Below are 16,880 nucleotides of genomic sequence, written 5' to 3'. Positions count from 1 at the left end.
GGGGAAGAGCCAGCGGGTTTACTGAAGCTCTCCACCCTGTTCTTGTTCTAAACAGCAAAGCCTAGGCAGATGAAAAGCTGAGCCCTGTGATAGAAAATACTCTTTGCTCAGGGACTTGTAGGATTCTCTTTGTAGCTTGCTTGTTTATGACAGATTTTAAGGTCACATCCTGCTCTCAGGCAGCTGAGCAGAGGGAATAAAGGGATTAAAGGTGATTGGAAAACAGGACCATTGGTCATTATAATGATGGGTACCAATCCTTCTATTTTGCCTGTGACAGTAGAGAGAAGGTAAATTCATTTTTCATCTAAACTTCTTCTCCTGCCTATCCTGTTAGACACACTCTTTGTACATGCCTCTCTTCAGAGCTGCAGACCGAGTTTCATTACCACGCTGTCACACTTCGTTATTTCTTCCTCCAGTGCTCAGCATTAAAACACATAATTAATTCCTACTCTTCAAGTCAGATGAAGATGGCTGTGTTTTACTCTCCCCATCCTGTGCACTTCACCGTGCAGCTACAAACAGTGATGTGCACTTCGTGTTGGAAGCCAGGCTGGAGCAGAAATACCGCCAGAAGACTCCTCTGCGTTACGTTCGAGGGTTTGGACCCGTTCCTAGTGACTGAGCATCCTCCAGACAGAGCTGTAATGACAACTGGCAGTGATTAGCGCCTCTGCTCGAAAACTTGATGGTGCCTCCAAGCACGAAATGCCAGCCTGGATGATTTCTTCTGTAGTGCTTTGGCCTTCTAGGCTGCCACTGGGGGTGATGGGTGTCCAGTAAGGTGAGGATTTCTCGGCACAGTTACTGTGGTTTTCTTTTCCTATTACCATTGTCATGAATGGTACCTACAGAACTTACTCATGGCCAGGCTGTTGTACCACATGCTATTCAATCATAAAATGCAATATAATATTCTTTCTAAAGATTCCATTTTTTTGCACCATTTATATTAAATATGGTCTTAAATAGTGATTTTAGACTTTCTCCCTGTATATACATATGGACATTTTTTCCTCCAAATTTTTTGCTAGAAGGTGAAAATGCCCAAATGAACAGGTCCATCAGTTGTTTTTTTTTTCTCCCTCCCTCCAACATTTTAAACAATCCGAAGCCCGAAAATATGTAACTTGATTTCATCAATCTTCCAAGAAACCCTCATGTCATTCATAGCACCAGCAGTGAAGACAACATGGTGTCATTTGGAGGATGAGTGAAATTCCAAAGCTCTGTATATGAAAGGAACCATGTGAACTAACTAGTTACACAGATTATAAATTTCACGTTTGTTTCAAAACTAATCAACATCATTTGCAATTTCTTTAAATGGGAAATCTCTCACTTGCTTTGATAAATTTTTCTTCCAGGATGTTACTTGCTTTTCCCCAGGTATTTACTTTCTCTTTTGAAGATTACATGTAGCTTTCAGTAACATAATAGTGTTAGTGTCCGTTTATATATGAAATAACATTATTTTGAAATACTGCTTTCCCGTTGTTAGTGTTTCCAAAGGATATTTGTTCTTGGAACTGCATTCATCATGTTAACAGAGTTAAGAAAAATTGCAGCAAGAAAAGTTGTGGCAAGGTAATGAAAAATGCCATTTGTAAAGAAAACTAGGGTTGAAACAATTTAATTTTTAAGACAATTCAATTTCAGTTCCTGACTGCTGGGGCAGACAAGTTCATTTCAAAGGAGAACAGAACAGCATTTCCTGGGCAGGTAGTCAATGAAATAAGAGCTCACTGTGCACAGGACTTTGTCTGTGTCCTTTTTAAGCTTGTCATCTCCTCTCTGTGGCTTTCACTCCCGTGTCTCTCTCTCTCTCCAGACCCCTGAAGAGCTCGAGGATGACTCAGACTTCGAGCAGGAGGATTATGATGTGCGCAGCCGAACGAGCGTCCAGACTGAGGATGACCAGCTCATTGCTGGCCAGAGTGCAAGGGTGAGTATAAACCCCACATGCATCCAGTGAGTGTCTGGATAGTGATCAATAAAAACTCTGCCTCGGAAAGCAAAGGCAGTGATTTCCAGTCCTCAGGGTTGTTTAAGAAGGGATGAGACCAGGCTGACCGAGGTGTTGAAGGTTTTTTCATGTCAGACCTACTTAAGTAGCATTTATTGAATGACCTTGGGGCTTTTGTGGTACCTAGTATCAGCTGTTTGCTCCAGCTAGTGCTGTAAGAGAAGGCTTTGCAGGTTTGGAATGTGCTGAAACCAGGCGAGTAGTCAGCAAATTTAAAAAAAAAAAAAGAAGAAGAAAAAATCCCATTAGGGCACCACGTGCTGTATCCAGAGAAATCTTACATTAGTCATGTTTCCCAGTGTGCAAACCTGTCAAGAAGATCTGTTTAAGCTACTGAGTAGTCCCTGTAATTTAATTGTAATTGAAGACATTTGCTACTGAGTCAATGTAATTTTACCAGGGTAATTACATCATGATAAACTCCAGTCATTGTGATTTGCGACCTCAGCTTGTGCATGGGGATTGCAAATTAAGCTGATGAGTGCTTCAGGGGTCACAGGTGCTGGGGAAGTGAAGTCTGTTAACACTCAGGAATATTCCTGTTAACACTCAGGATTATGCCCTCCTCTGATGAATGTTTACCTTTTACTGAATAGCCTTCTCAGCTCAGATTATTAAAAAAAAAATCAGAATATAATTTTCGGGAAAATACACCATGAAAATATATTTGACTGGAAAGAAAGGTTTTTTTAAAGAAAAGCCTTTTAACTTTTTCCAGCAGCGAACCAGCAGGAAACTGGGAATTATCTGAATGATTTTCATGGCTGTTTCACACAAGTCTGGTTTGTTATGATGTGCTGGAAGTGAAGTTATGGACTAAATGAGAAGCATCCTCCCCACACACTCAAACACCAGCAAAGCTGGTAACTGGAATGAGGATTTCTTACCTTGGAGTCTGGAAGAGGATTTGTAGGGCTGACAACCTAAGGACCAACAAGCAAAGCTGCTGTGAAAGCTCAGAGGACCAGGACAGAGGAATTCTCAGCTGCTGTAGGTTGGGGCTTGACACAAAGGTTTTACATCCTGAAAAGAAACAGTAGAGTAACAAAAATATAAAAGAAGCTTACTCAGAGGTACGGGAGAAATGTAAGACATGGATCCAGTGGAATGGGCAGAGATTTCTTTTTGTCTTGAATTAATTTCCCTGAATATTGAATATAGATGGTAAATAGAGCATACCATGTATCAGAAAAACTGGAATTTTATCATGACAACTCTAAGGCAAAAAATGTTGTCTTTGCATATTGAGGACGTAACTTATAAATTCATTATCATCTACATGAAGAGAGCTGGATCCCAGAGAGAGCTGGGTGGCCAGGAACTGACATGGAAAAACGTACAGTCCCAAGAACTGCAGAATGGTACCTGGATACCTTACTCTGAGAATGATGACAGAGCTGTTCTGGATGTAGTTAATTATCTTTTGTGATTTTTATATTTTAAAGGGCATAAAGTCCTGTTTGAGATAGTCAAGGTATTGACTACTAAAGTACTAAAGTAAGTCTCAGGTAGAACAGAAATGAGATACAGTACAGATTATTTTGTCAAATTTCACAGCCTTTCTTATTTTTTGGTTATGTTTAGGATTGGGTAGCATGTCATCCTTTCTTGATCTGAAACCCAAGTAAAGACTGCAGTAATTTATTTTACTGAGAATTGAGTTCACCTGGGGATTTAAGAGTCTGAAGTTCTATTACATTTATTGTGGTTATTATTACTGCTGCACTTAAAACCTTCTGCTTTGCTCAGCTACACACTGTATAAACATAAGACATCATAAAGAGGGTTCCTGAATAACATAGATTGCAATGTGGCACAGCAAGCAACAAATGATAAAAAACTAAAAGGGAAACATGCTAAGCAGAAGCTGCCCAGTCCCCAGTCTGGAGTGCTAAGCAGAATAGTATCTTATCCGAACCTTTTCTGTGGAACAGGTGCAAAATATTTTCATTTGTGGAATGTGATGGATTTGTTTAATATGCTTACTCCATAAAGCTGTTAGTGTTTCAGTAGAAAGACTTGTGTTGGTCTTCAGTAGACATAAAACTGGAATTTATGGGCTGCGTTTGCTGTAGGATATGGCTGCTTTGAAAGCACATCAGCAGCTGGAACAGAAATATTAAAGCACTGTTTACCAGTTTAAAGAGTGTTCAGGTGAAGCTGCCACTCGAAGAAACCACAGACAAGTCATACAGATAAACTTCCCAAATTCCACTACTCCTATCACATTCTCTTAACTTCAGTTAATTCCTCAGTTCTAGTGTTTTATATATTTATTTATTAGCTTGACTTACACTGCATTTTTCTCTGCAGAGACTATTATGCTAACATTTGAAACTGCTGAGTTACATTGATAAGGCCTAATTAAAACTCGTGTTGAATTTTAATTTGATTAACTTGCAAATTTCTCATTTTGTGATCTACTGTTTATAACCCTTTTTAATTTCAGTTTTAGAAAAGGTCAATTACGAATTTTTAAAAGCCAAGAGCATTTTAAGGATGTGTAGCAAAAGACTTCAGCTGATTGAAAGTGACATAAACAAGAAAAAAATGTAATGACACTTAAATATGTGTCACACCCCATTAAATGCATAATGTGGTCTTCAGAACCCCTAGAGCCAAATAGTAGCTCAACTTGGAAATCATTATTCAAATTGTCCATTTGATCTTCAAAAGTAATTATTATAATTTTTTAGGGTTTTTTTTGAGGGAACTTCGTGCTTTGTTGATGCTAAGGCAGATCAGTATCAACCTGTTCAGTGCCTTTTTGCATCTCTTCCAAGAGACAGTTAGAACACTAAATATCATTAAAAGATATGTTTATTACAATTCACTTCAAATGTATTGTCTTGTGTGTCATAGTTTATTTTAGTGTTGTGTTAATCTGAAATCCTCTTATTTCTGACAGAGAATGAGAAAAGGGGAGACACAGCAATTCAGTCTGCCTTTTCCCATAAATGTAACTTGTTTTATTCTTCATCCTAATTGAGATTCAATAGGAACTTAATCCTCCCGTGTCAACTGGTGATTAATCATGACATCATAAATATAAATTTTATTATCTTGAAAGTGCAAGAAGAGGCATAGACATGCTGTGAATGTGGTTTTGCCTGTCCTGACAGAAATCAAATACCTACTGGATTTTGCTTGGCATCTTCAACTCCCATAAAAAGAAACTCAAGCTGTTGAGACCACTGGAAACATCAATTTGTAGCTTCCTTTTTTTCACACACAACTCCTGTTTTTTCTCCAGGCTATCATGGCTCAGCTTCCCCAGGAGGAGAAGGCAAAGATTGCCGAGCAGGTGGAGATATTCCATCAAGAAAAGAGCAAGCTGGATGCAGAGGTGGCCAAGTGGGATGACAGTGGCAATGACATCATTGTGCTGGCCAAGCAGATGTGCATGATTATGATGGAAATGACAGACTTCACCAGGTAAGGACAAAATAACCCCAGCTGAGGAGCTCAGATGTGCCACACCTTCCCCTTTCTGCTCAGTTTGTACCCTTTCGAGATGATTCGCTGTGGTTTCGGGGATGCAAAGCAAGGAACACTCATCACATACACTGGTCTTGTGTATTTCTCCAAATGGGATTAATCACGTGAAGTTTTTGTGCTATTTTCAAGCCTCTTTTATTTGCAGATCATTTTGAATTTCAGCAGCAAAGTTAGTCTGTGACCTTACAGACACTCCAGTGACATTTCGTTTAGTACCCATCTAAATGCATGCACCTCTCTGAACTTTGAACATTTCAGCACAATTTGTGTCAATCAAAAATAATGGCAAAACTATTTATATCATTTGAACACTGAACTTCCTTCCAAAAAAAATCCCAAAGCCAATGAAACTGGTTTGATCTAATGCTTTGTGGGAGTCTGTCAGTATTGATTTCTTTTATTTTGCTTTCATTTTTTTTGTCTATTGATGTCTCATTCTTCTCTAATTGCATAGCATCAAAAGACCATTCATTGATGATACCATGTAAACAGAATTATTATCATTAACAATGGTCATATTGTTAATCACACCGGGGAGAACAGTTTACAAGATTCTTTGCATTCCAGATCACCATCATAAATTAAATTCCATTCAGTGTTTATTTTTAAAGTGAGTTCAAAAGTTTAAGTGGTATTTATAAAAATGTGATTACACAAAACAGGATGAAAATCTTCCTGGTTTTCTTCAGGATTAAAATCAGATATCCATTTATTCATCTCTTTGTGTTGTTCATCCCTGGAAGTGTTCAAGGCCAGTTGGTTGGGGCTTGGAGCAACGTGGTCTAATGGTAGGAGGTAGAACCAGATGGATAGGATATTTTACAGAATTCTGTATTACTTTTGTATTTGTATTGTCTTTGTGTCTCTGATCGTTCTGCCAGCAAAAAACCAGAGTGATAGCTGCCCAAACAGTGTCACTGTATCATGGAAGGTAAAAATGATAGCCTAAAGCAACAGCCCAGAATATGCACATTTTCTGCAACCTCCTGGACAACCTTTGATACCTTGAAAATTTCATAATTATATTTTCTAGCATCAAAAGAACAGAACTAATCTGAGAATGAGAGAAAGCTACTGTCACATTTGAAGTAAATTAAAAAAAAATCAAAGTGCACCTCTGTCGGCATCAGATTCAATAAAAAGTTGTTTAATATATTCCATTAAAACAGAAACAAGCCTTTCACACCTTTTTGGTTGGCTGTAGCCACAGCAGTGTTAAACTAGAATAATTTTTCAAATGCATGGAGTCTGTGACAGTCAGATCTGCTCATGTAATTAATGTAGAAGCACACGGGGTCACCAAGAAGTATTGTTGCTGCAGTTTAAGTTCACCAGAAGTGGGATACTTCTATTTCATTACCTGTTTAAGGTGGTAATGAAAGTCTGGAAAGAAGACTAAAATAGAAATATGTTTCAGCATGTTATTCTTTCCATTATAGATAAAAAAATCCAAAAATAATGCAATGTTGTGCTTAGAAAAAATGCCTTCTGTTTCATTAAAAAAAAATGAGTATGTTTGATCATATTATGATTTTCCACATAAAAAAAAAAAAAAATGGAAAATGAACTCACTTCCAGCTGAGCCTTTCTCAGGAACAGCAGCAATTTTATTGGTACAATCAGGATTAAAGGTTCGAGTCTGAAGCAAACTCAGGAAGGTCTGTGGTGAAACTTTTTGTCTTAATACATTTTGGTAGCTTTAATGACTAAAATCAGAATTTTGTGCATCAGCTTAAAATATAGTGAAAGATCAGTCTTAAAGCTAGTTAAACGTTTTAAGTGTAACACTTCAGTGTGTAACATAAGGATTATGCTTCACCTATCTTTATTTTCCAACAAGAAGTCTGCTTAAAAAAGGTTTTCTAAAATGTGACATTTTTGCCCTAGACATGATGGGCTGAACATTTAGCACTGGCTTGGGAATCACATAATTTTGAAATAGTTGTGTATTCCAGGAAGAACACTGGCTTAATGAGCACTTAAAAATGCATATACTATTAAGTACAGCTCATGTGCTTGAAGGCACCATCGGACTAAATTGCCAGTGAGGCATTTTGTAAGGGAGAGGAAATACAGCAGACAGATTTCTTAATCAAGCTGTACTATAAAGTACTTAAAAGGCGAAATTGTAATAAATTAAGAGGACATTCGTGTTACTATTTTAAAATCAAGCACTAAACAGGGTCACTGAAACTGTTGCCTTTCATGATTTATTGAGATTGTGGGTAATCATCTTGTGTTTCACAGAGGGAAAGGCCCCCTGAAGAACACATCCGATGTCATTAATGCGGCCAAGAAGATTGCAGAGGCAGGATCCAGGATGGACAAATTGGCACGGGCAGTAGCTGATCAGGTAGCCCCAAAATGAGCAGAAATACAATGTAACCGCTATGGATGAGTTGCCTTTTGCAGGAAAAGTCTGTCTTGGCAGAAAATTACCTGTTGGGAGTCTGGATCCTGATCTTCCCGTAGAAATTGGTTCTTCTACACCCATCAGCATTTTGAAGAACAGGAAAGGCATAAATGAGTCTCTCCAAAGCTCAGAAATGCCTGAGTGTGGCAGCCTCACTTCTGGGCCTGTTAGAATTAGACAGAGACTCTTTCAGGTTGGAAAAGACCTGTGAGGTCACCACATCCAAAATGTATTTGCTGTTAAAAAAGGAGTGGGGACTTGGATGCTCCGTTCCCCTTGCCAAGTGCCTAGGAATCCTTAGATTCTTTTCAGCTCATTCTTCTAGCAATTTCCCTTGATATGGAACTTTACTCCTTCAAGATTCTCTGACTACCTATTTTCTGGTTTACCTCAGCGTATTGTGCATGTTGTGGGGTCTGTGTCCTCACTCCCATTACCAAATTCTTGTCACAGCTGGACAGATGAACATGCTGTATATATATTTTCAGATTGGATGATCTATTCATCTGGAGAGCACGAGGAAGCATCATATTAAAAGTCAAGAGCCAAATTTCAAATCTAGGTCCTACATAGCTGGTTTTAGATTCAGGCAAATTAAATGTCACTATTTTTTCCCATGTAAATTTCCTATTTTTTCTTTCATTTCATTGTCATCAAGAGAAAATTTGCTGGAAGTGGGAACTGGTAACTTCCTTGCCTTTAGTCTTCCTCTTCAAAATAAGTGTGTCTTTTTCTTCTTTGAGTGTGATAGTGTGTAACACACCCTGCCATGGAAAATGGGCCAGAGTGACAAAAACCCCAAAGCTGCCCATTCTCCTGTAACCTCCAAAATGTTGGGTTTAGGTTTTCTTCAGCAGCAGCAAGCATTTTTCCTGTAGTTAACCCATTCCAATACTTCAAATGTAGCATTTGTTCATTTTAACACAAGAAAAAAGAAATCCATCTGTCAGCTGATGAAATTCCTAGTCTGCAGTATTTGCAGAGGTGGAATATTTTAAAGAAAGAAACACAAGGAGACTTGTTATGCTTAGAGTGCCTTGTCTTGAGTCACATTTTAAATTTCAGAGGACTGTAACCCTAATAATAAACAGTGAAATCATTTTGAGAACGAAGTGTTTGTTTTAATGCTTGCACTTTAATGATATTTCACAAAAATTTGGAGACCCTGATGCAATATAAACTTTTTGTGGACAGTTGCATTTTTAATTATTGTTCCAATGAGAGAGCCTTACATTTTTTTCACTCCAGGGTACTTATATTTAAAGCCTTGACAGCTCTCTAGAAGTACTGCTCTAAAGTTCATTCGTTTCAGTTCATAGGCTTCAAGAATAGAGTAAATATTTTTATATTACATTGGCACCAGTAGGGAGAAGAGGTCTTTTAGGGATTAATGCCTGAATGGTGTGGCAGCTGTCTGAGGAAGAGAGACTCTATAGCAGCCACAGTGAAGCTCCAGCTTTGTTTATTATTAGTTTTAAAGGAAGAGAAGAAAGCTAAGTGATCCTTTTGGGGTTATAGACAACAATATATCCAACTACTTCACCATGAACACATTCCTTGCCAGCATTAGCTGCTGGGCCAGAGCAGTGATCTCAAGGCAGGAGCTGTGATGTTGTTGACTCACGTGCATTTAATTCCATCAGTTTTTCTTGAAATGCTTTGATAATATTTTTTTTTAATTGAGCATAAACTCTGAAAGGTGATAAAAAGGTGTATTTGGAATCTTTGTTCCCCAAGCTATGCAGGAAGTCAGTCAGACTTTGCTGGGTAGCCCCAAAGAGTATTTACTGGAGACATGCTGTTAGCAATGGACCCTTGTAGCTCTGTTTCATCAGAGTGAATTACCGAGGTCTGTTCTCCTGAGGCAAGACTTTGAATATTAACTACGAGGCTGTTGTTTGTTATGCTGTTGATATTGTGGGGGATGATGCAGTTTCTATTAAAGAGTCCCAGAGACTATGAATAAATTGTACTGGAGCCTTTTTTAGTTCTATTGATTATGAAACCCACACAGCATCCAGCACATTTGACCTAATCTCATCCTCTGAATGTCTGCACAAATGCCAGGGAAGCTGCCAGGCAGACAAGAGTTGGCATTAGAGTGGGGATAACCACTCAGAACTGGGTTTTCCTGGACTTTAACTGGTCCATATCGGATGTTAACTTGGACACCCAGCAGGCAGACTGGAGTTTCAAATTAAACCTGGTCTTTTGGCTGCTCAATACAATACCATAAATTAATGCAGAGCGTAATTTAAAACTATGATTTTCATAATGCTGATAAAGAGGTTTCTCATTTTACAGAAAGGTAGAGTGCATCTTTAGGTTTCAATTCATAAATCTTGAGTTAAATGAAAGGTAGAATTTGAGTTTTCACACTTTATCAAGTACCTCATGTAAAGACAAAGTGGAATAGATCCACCTAACACACACATATTGCCACTATCTGATTAGCTGTCTCTAATCTCATGAACTCAGCTACATCTAATCAATATTTCTGTTTTGTGCAGTGCCCAGACTCCGCCTGCAAGCAGGATCTGCTGGCCTACCTGCAGCGCATTGCCCTGTACTGCCACCAGCTCAATATCTGCAGCAAAGTGAAGGCAGAAGTTCAGAACCTGGGTGGAGAACTCATTGTATCAGGGGTAAGCTGGGATTTGTATTTAACCATTTGTTTCCCATGTAGGACTTGAAAGGGAGTGTTTTTGATTGCAATAATGTACAAAACAAAAATCCACTGATTCATGAGCATTTTTTTTTAAATTCTGTCACCAGTATTCCAGGCCTTATAATGACTTGTGTAGAGCAATTTGATTTTCCACTTACCCTTTGTTTATACTAACCTTGTAGAATCTCCATTCTTCCAAAAGAAAAGTAATTTCATAGCCTAGAAAGTCATTGCCAAGCTGTGAATATTATAATTATTTGGAGCTTTTGTATATTTGCTCATTATAAATCTTCTTTCCTCTGTTAGTACTGGTAATTTCCTTCCTCTGTGCAGAAGCCAGCTCTATATGAAGTGCATAATGTTAAGATGGTGATGACTAATGGGATTCATTCACTCAGGTTCCAATGCACACTAGGTTTAGCAAAAGACTCTGGAAGGCCAGCAAAATATTTTAAATTTTGATGCATGTGCTGTTTTCGAACACTACTGCAAGCACAATGATTATATACTCTAATACCACCCAGTTATTTCAGTTATTTTCAACACTACAAACCTCTTACACACAACCTTTTGTAGAAATAAAGACAGGCAGCAGTAATATTATAAGCAATGAGGTTTTTTACATTTTTAAAATATTTTTTCTTTTCTTCTCCTATGCTGGCCTTAGAGCCTCTGGGAGAATACTAGAACCAAGCAGTAACAATGACTGTTCTTCATGATTTTGTTATTTTCTTTCACACTAGTTTAGCCCCATGACACCTTTGTTATCCTCTAACTCAAGTACAGACCATATGTATGTAAATTTATGACATATTCCACTCTCCTGAGTGTGTTTTCAAAACGATGGTGATTTGTGAGACCCAGGATGCTCGAAACAATGTGTTTCCAAATGTGGTTTTGAAAAAGCACCCTTTCATTGTTTAAGCCCAATCAAGTACGAAGATTATTAGGACAACAAGCTTGTGCCTTCATTCCATCCATGAGATTCCCCAGTGGTGTCACTGGCCTTCCTCAGACATACCAGAAGTCACAGAAAGTGTTCTCAGTCACATAACTTTTTTTTTTTTTTTTTGCAAAGCACTATAGAAGGTCTTAAACATTTGCCAGGCTTTCTTGGATCAGACATTCTGAAGTCATATCACAGTCCTAAAAGGAGCTGCTTAAAGGTTCCTGTATCTGTCCTGCAATTGGTCTTCATTTCTTGACGTATGTACGTATGTAATTTTAATACCTTGATCTTCCCACAGCAATGAAAAGATCCTCTTCCATTTTCCTGACAGCAACGGCGTGATCTGTCCTTGTATCACTGACAGCTATGCTGCATCATAATTGCTATGATCTTTTCTTACCTCCTGCCATCTGGGTCCAGCCTTTCATACCCATTGAGTTGTCATGTTCATCTCTCTAAAACAATTCCCCGAATCAGTGCTTCTCCCGGCTTGGCTTTTGTGGTTGTGTGTGTTTCTTTTTTCGAGTCTCTTTATTCAGTGTTTGTGGATGCTGAATAAGCCATTGTGAACCTCGAGCATCTCCTCGTTCCTGGAACATCCCCATGCATTGTGGAATTATAAGTGGCCAAACTGCTTGAGTTCATCATTCCAGTCTGGCATTGTTGGCACCCACTGCTTCCCAGGCTCCATCACCATTGTGTCTCTGTTTGGTGGGGTTTTCACAGTCAGTCTCAAAGGCAAAACGAGCTTCGACCATGGAAATTATTTGTGTCTGTTCCAAAGACTCAGTGAAACTAACCTACAGAAAATTTGAAGATTGCCCAGCTTGCTTCTTCTGCTGGTGCTCTGAACAGGAGGAGGTATAGTGAGTTGAACTCCTGTGCATCCCTTTGTGAGAGCATTATCTTGTGATCTGACATGACACAGTCAGTGCAGAGCTTTCCTGACAGTGTTTTCTGAGCTGTTGGTCTTCGAGGTGCTGGGTACTGTATGCTCCTTTGCTATCCAGAGGTCTGGTATCCAAGTGCACATCCACATCTGCTTGTCTACTTGCTGCTTCTGCTTCCATCTTCTTCTTCATTCTCTCTTGGATAGCCAATTACAAATAAACAGTATTTTATTTATACCAAAATGAAATACCATTATTTGGCAACTTGCATACAGTACATGTTAGAAGTGCTATAGAAATGCAGAACTCAAGCTTCCCAACCTGTGCCTACAGAAGTAAGTTTCTGTGATTGTGCTATATTTAAGTGTTTAGATGTAAATATCAAGCACCATGACAATTATTACAATATTGTAATTTACTACTGTGTTTATAAAGAACCACAATCCAATTCAGATTGATCCAAAAGATGACTTACGATTCAGAATTATTATGGGGAGTAGAATCTCTGCTTGAATTTTTTCATTATTAAGAATATTAGTCAATATTTATAAATGAAATGAATGTATGCATATGTTTGTTTGGATCTATGTGTGGGTGTATGCATATTTATATATAAAGGAAAGAGACATAAAACCAATTAAAAGCTAAAAGACAGATGAAAACCACCCCACAGTTCTTACAGTTTTGTTAGAGAAAAATGTTGCAACAACTTCAAAAATACTGTGTACATAACATTTAATGTGCCATATATCTTTTGATGAAACTTCTATTTCTTTTTTTTCCCCCAAGATTCAGTAGTTCAGTATGGTTTATCTCTGAAAATAAGCATAAAGCTGATCTTGTTTGCTTTTTCCTCTATAGATTGATATGATTCTAGCATAGCATATGAAGGGTCCTTTTTGACATCAATGACTTTGCTGCAAATAGGAAAACAGATCAAAAAGTAAGAAAATGTCACAGTCCTGAATTGTAAATTATTTCAGTAAAGGACCCATTGTTTGTTTTCCCTTTTCTTTCTCCCATTCCTTCTCCTCTCTGCTCTTTTTTCTCCTTTGATCTTTCCCATCAGACTCCTTCCATGCAGGTAGCAAAACTGTTTTTACCAGTTGAGTAAGACGTGGCAGTTGGGAGTTAGCACACATCAGCTAATTCCTCATTAATATTAACACGGCAAGGACAATTTAGACTGTCTGTTGACTTGGCCCTTTATGTTCCAAGGTGAGACTTAATTCCTGATTCCAGTGGAGTTTTGAAAAGTAAAATGAGCAAAAAACCTGATACCAGTTCTTCTGTGAGGAGCCCTGAAAACTCAAAAAAGATTGCAGGGAAGAAAGTAACAAAAAATGGTGAGGAGGATGTTAGATAAAAGCAAAAAGAAATTAATAGCAAAAATTGCAGAAGATTTAAAAAGTATTTCTAACTGTGCAGATGATATCCTTGTTCCTAATAAAACTCTCTTTGACCTTGGTCCATAAACAGATATATGTTTCTGTAATTTTAGATTTCAATATTCAATTTCTAGTTCCCCTCTGAGAATAAACAACCTCCTTTAATGAAATTACAGAGCAAAAGCACTTCAAAATAATTTGCTTTGTCTCTTGCTTTGGTTTATTTAAGGTAATGCCTGTTTGCTTCATAATCACTTGCAGTATTATATTGGAATGAATCCTCTGAGGTGCTGAGAGCACACTACTCTAAGTGAAGTAAATCCCATTTACATATACTTAGCTCTTGCTGATGGCCTTGCCTTTTTGTGGGAGCTACTTTTGTTCAATAGAGTTGCCTTTAATGATGATGTTTCTTATTTGGATAAAAAGATCAGACTTCTAACTCTAGGGCTGCTTTATTTTTCTAGCATTCATGTCTGCCTCTTGTTAGCAAGAGAATTACAATAAAACAGATCTATATATTCATTTCATATTCTAGAATAAATATCCACTTGTTCTGTTTACTGCTGCTCAGAAGCTGATCAGCTCATTTAGCTACTACCCATTTAGGCTATAAGCTTGCATTTTTTAAAGTTCTTGCTTATATTAGTAGATTTGCCACAATTTTTCCCTGCAGGATTAGATTGAGCAGAATTTAAGAAAATCCCTTATCCAAGGCAGCTCCTTATCATGTTCAGTTTGATTTAGAGCTCTAAAGATAAAATCAGCTGTATTATCAGAAAATTTGCCAGAGTCTTAAACTTCAGAACCAGACAGATATGCAGGGTTGTACAGAAAAGCAGCCACGTGCCTTTGAACACTGTCCAAAAATACGGAATCAATAGCTAAAGCACACTCCAAACATACACTTTAGCTGGATCCAGTTCCCAGTTATTTTCCAAGTCCTATTTATCTTAACATAATAGGCTCAACTGTGATACCCAGAGCATGATTCCTATATTCTGTTGAAGGTACAAGACAGTTTAGTTAAGACTGTGAGTTTATCAAGGAGTTCTTGCTTGGTGAATTTAAGTGAGGAATTTGGCAGGAACCGGAAGGTAAAAGGGCTGGAGCCACTCCATTAATTTTGGGTAGGACATGATGAAAATTGGCATAACACCTGGACTGGGAGGGTGGATACATAAAAGTATAAACAGATACAGGATATACTGCAAAATAATTGTATGTTTATTTGTGATCAGAGATCAGAGTAAGGTAACCAGAAAGAGCCAGTCCTCATCAAACATGCATGAGGCTCATTATTTATCACAGAATAACAGTGAGCATCCAGCAGTTATTTCAGGTGAGCTCAGCAGCAGTTTCCTTATCAATTCTGCCTACAGATCTTTCATCTAATAAAAATGGCTTAAATGTCCTACTTTTCTTTCAATTAAGGCTGAATCACTCTAAACTACCTTGTACTGTAAAAGCAAGTTGGTATCATGTGGGCAGTAAAGTATCACATTCCTACTTATTAATTCTGTAGACTCAAGGAAAAATCAGGTAATTTGAAGTTCACCTGTTAATAAAAGTGAGCAAGGCCATCTTTCACTGAATTTGGATTAAGAGCATGTACCCAAATAATTGATAAAGAGTAAAAAAACCCCGCCTTTCTGGGGTGTTTTCCTTTAAAACAAGGTTGGCAGTTGGAGAGAACCTTTGCATTTAAAATGCTTAAAATACATTTAAAATATTTAACAGAATGGACAAAGTGTGATTTGGAGTTTGGTAAACAGAGTGATTTAATTCTCCTGAACCAGGCAAGAATTGAGCATTATGTGAATGAAAGTTTCCTGAAGGGAGAGTTGGTAAATTGACAAAACTGTTGGGTTCCTTTTCTTCAAGATTCTCAGGAGTGCAAAAAGGTTCCTCAGCTAACGACAAAATGAGTTTTACTATAAATTTATAATGGAAATGGAATAACTGGCCCATATATCCTTGTCTCTAAACTGTAGAGAAGTGGATAAGGAGTTGGCTGCATGGTCACACTCAGAGAGTTGAAGTGAAGGGCTCACTGTCCAAGTGGACACCAGGGATGAGTGTGTTCCTCAGGGGTCAGTGGTGGGACTGGCACTGTTTAACATCTTGGTCAGTGACATGGACTGTGGGATCAAGTGCACCCTCAGCCAGTTTTATGACAACACCAAGCTGTGTGCTGCCACTGACATGCTGTAGGGGAGGGATGTCATCCAAAGGGACTAGAGAGGTGGGTCTGTAAGAACCTCATGAAGTTCAACAAGGCTAAATGCAGGGTCCTGTGCCTGGGTCAGGGCAATCCCAGGCACAAACACAGGCTGGGAGGAGAATAGACTGAGAGCAGCCCTGAGAAGAAGAGCTTGGGGGTGTTGGTTGATGAAAAGCCCCACATGACCCCGTAATGTGCACAGGCAGCCCAGAAACCACAGGGGTGCTGGGCTGCATCCAAAGCTGGGTGGGCAGCAGGGGAGGGAGGGGATTCTCCCCATCTCCCAGGAACCCAGCCACAGTATAAGAGGACACAGTCTTAAGCTGTGCCAGAGGAGGTTTAAGTTGGACATTAGGAGGGATTTCTTCACAGAATGGGTGATTAGACATTGGAATGGGCTGCCCAGGGTGGTGGTGGAGTCACCATCCCTGGAGGTGTTTAAGGAAAGACTGGACATGGCACTCAGTGCCATGGTGGTGCTGGGTCATAGGATGGACTCCATGAGCTCAGAGGTGTTTTCCAACCTAGTTGATCCTGTGATTCTGTGGAAGAAGTGGATAAAGGACAGCACTTTGGAAATAATAAGGAAGTAAGCCAAAGAAATAGGGGATATGAAACGGTCAGGGGAATAAAGCCAAACCAAAAGCAGGATAAGAGTATGAAATCAAAGAACTGCAATGTTGGGGAAGGACTGAGATGAAGTCAGGACCATAAAGCTGATTGAGCTCCACAATAATCTACTTTCCAAACATAACAAGCAGGGAGAGAAAATAAAAACTCAGGGTCTTTATTTTCGCAGTTGCACAAAACAGCTTCCAGGA

At 38.7% G+C, this 16,880-nt stretch overlaps 1 protein-coding gene across 3 annotated transcripts in view; it reads left to right on the top strand.

Moving 5' to 3' along the window:
- Positions 1-16,880, top strand: part of CTNNA2 (catenin alpha 2) — a gene marked incomplete at both ends in the record, with an annotated part of 404,326 nt that overhangs the window by 365,657 nt on the left and 21,789 nt on the right. For 2 of the 3 annotated variants that reach the window (XM_082282376.1, XM_082282377.1), the window contains 4 exons: positions 1,835-1,948; positions 5,283-5,464; positions 7,775-7,880; positions 10,451-10,585. In XM_082282376.1, coding sequence (XP_082138502.1) covers positions 1,835-1,948; positions 5,283-5,464; positions 7,775-7,880; positions 10,451-10,585 — 537 coding nt within the window. The remainder of the gene's footprint in view (positions 1-1,834; positions 1,949-5,282; positions 5,465-7,774; positions 7,881-10,450; positions 10,586-16,880) is intronic. The other variant, XM_082282378.1, reaches the window with a different exon arrangement.

Source organism: Coloeus monedula (assembly GCF_965178545.1).
Source record: "Coloeus monedula genome assembly, chromosome: 5".
NCBI classification, from domain to species: domain Eukaryota; kingdom Metazoa; phylum Chordata; class Aves; order Passeriformes; family Corvidae; genus Coloeus; species Coloeus monedula.
Note: the sequence above shows the minus strand (reverse complement) of the source record. Positions and strands in the feature narration are given on the sequence as shown.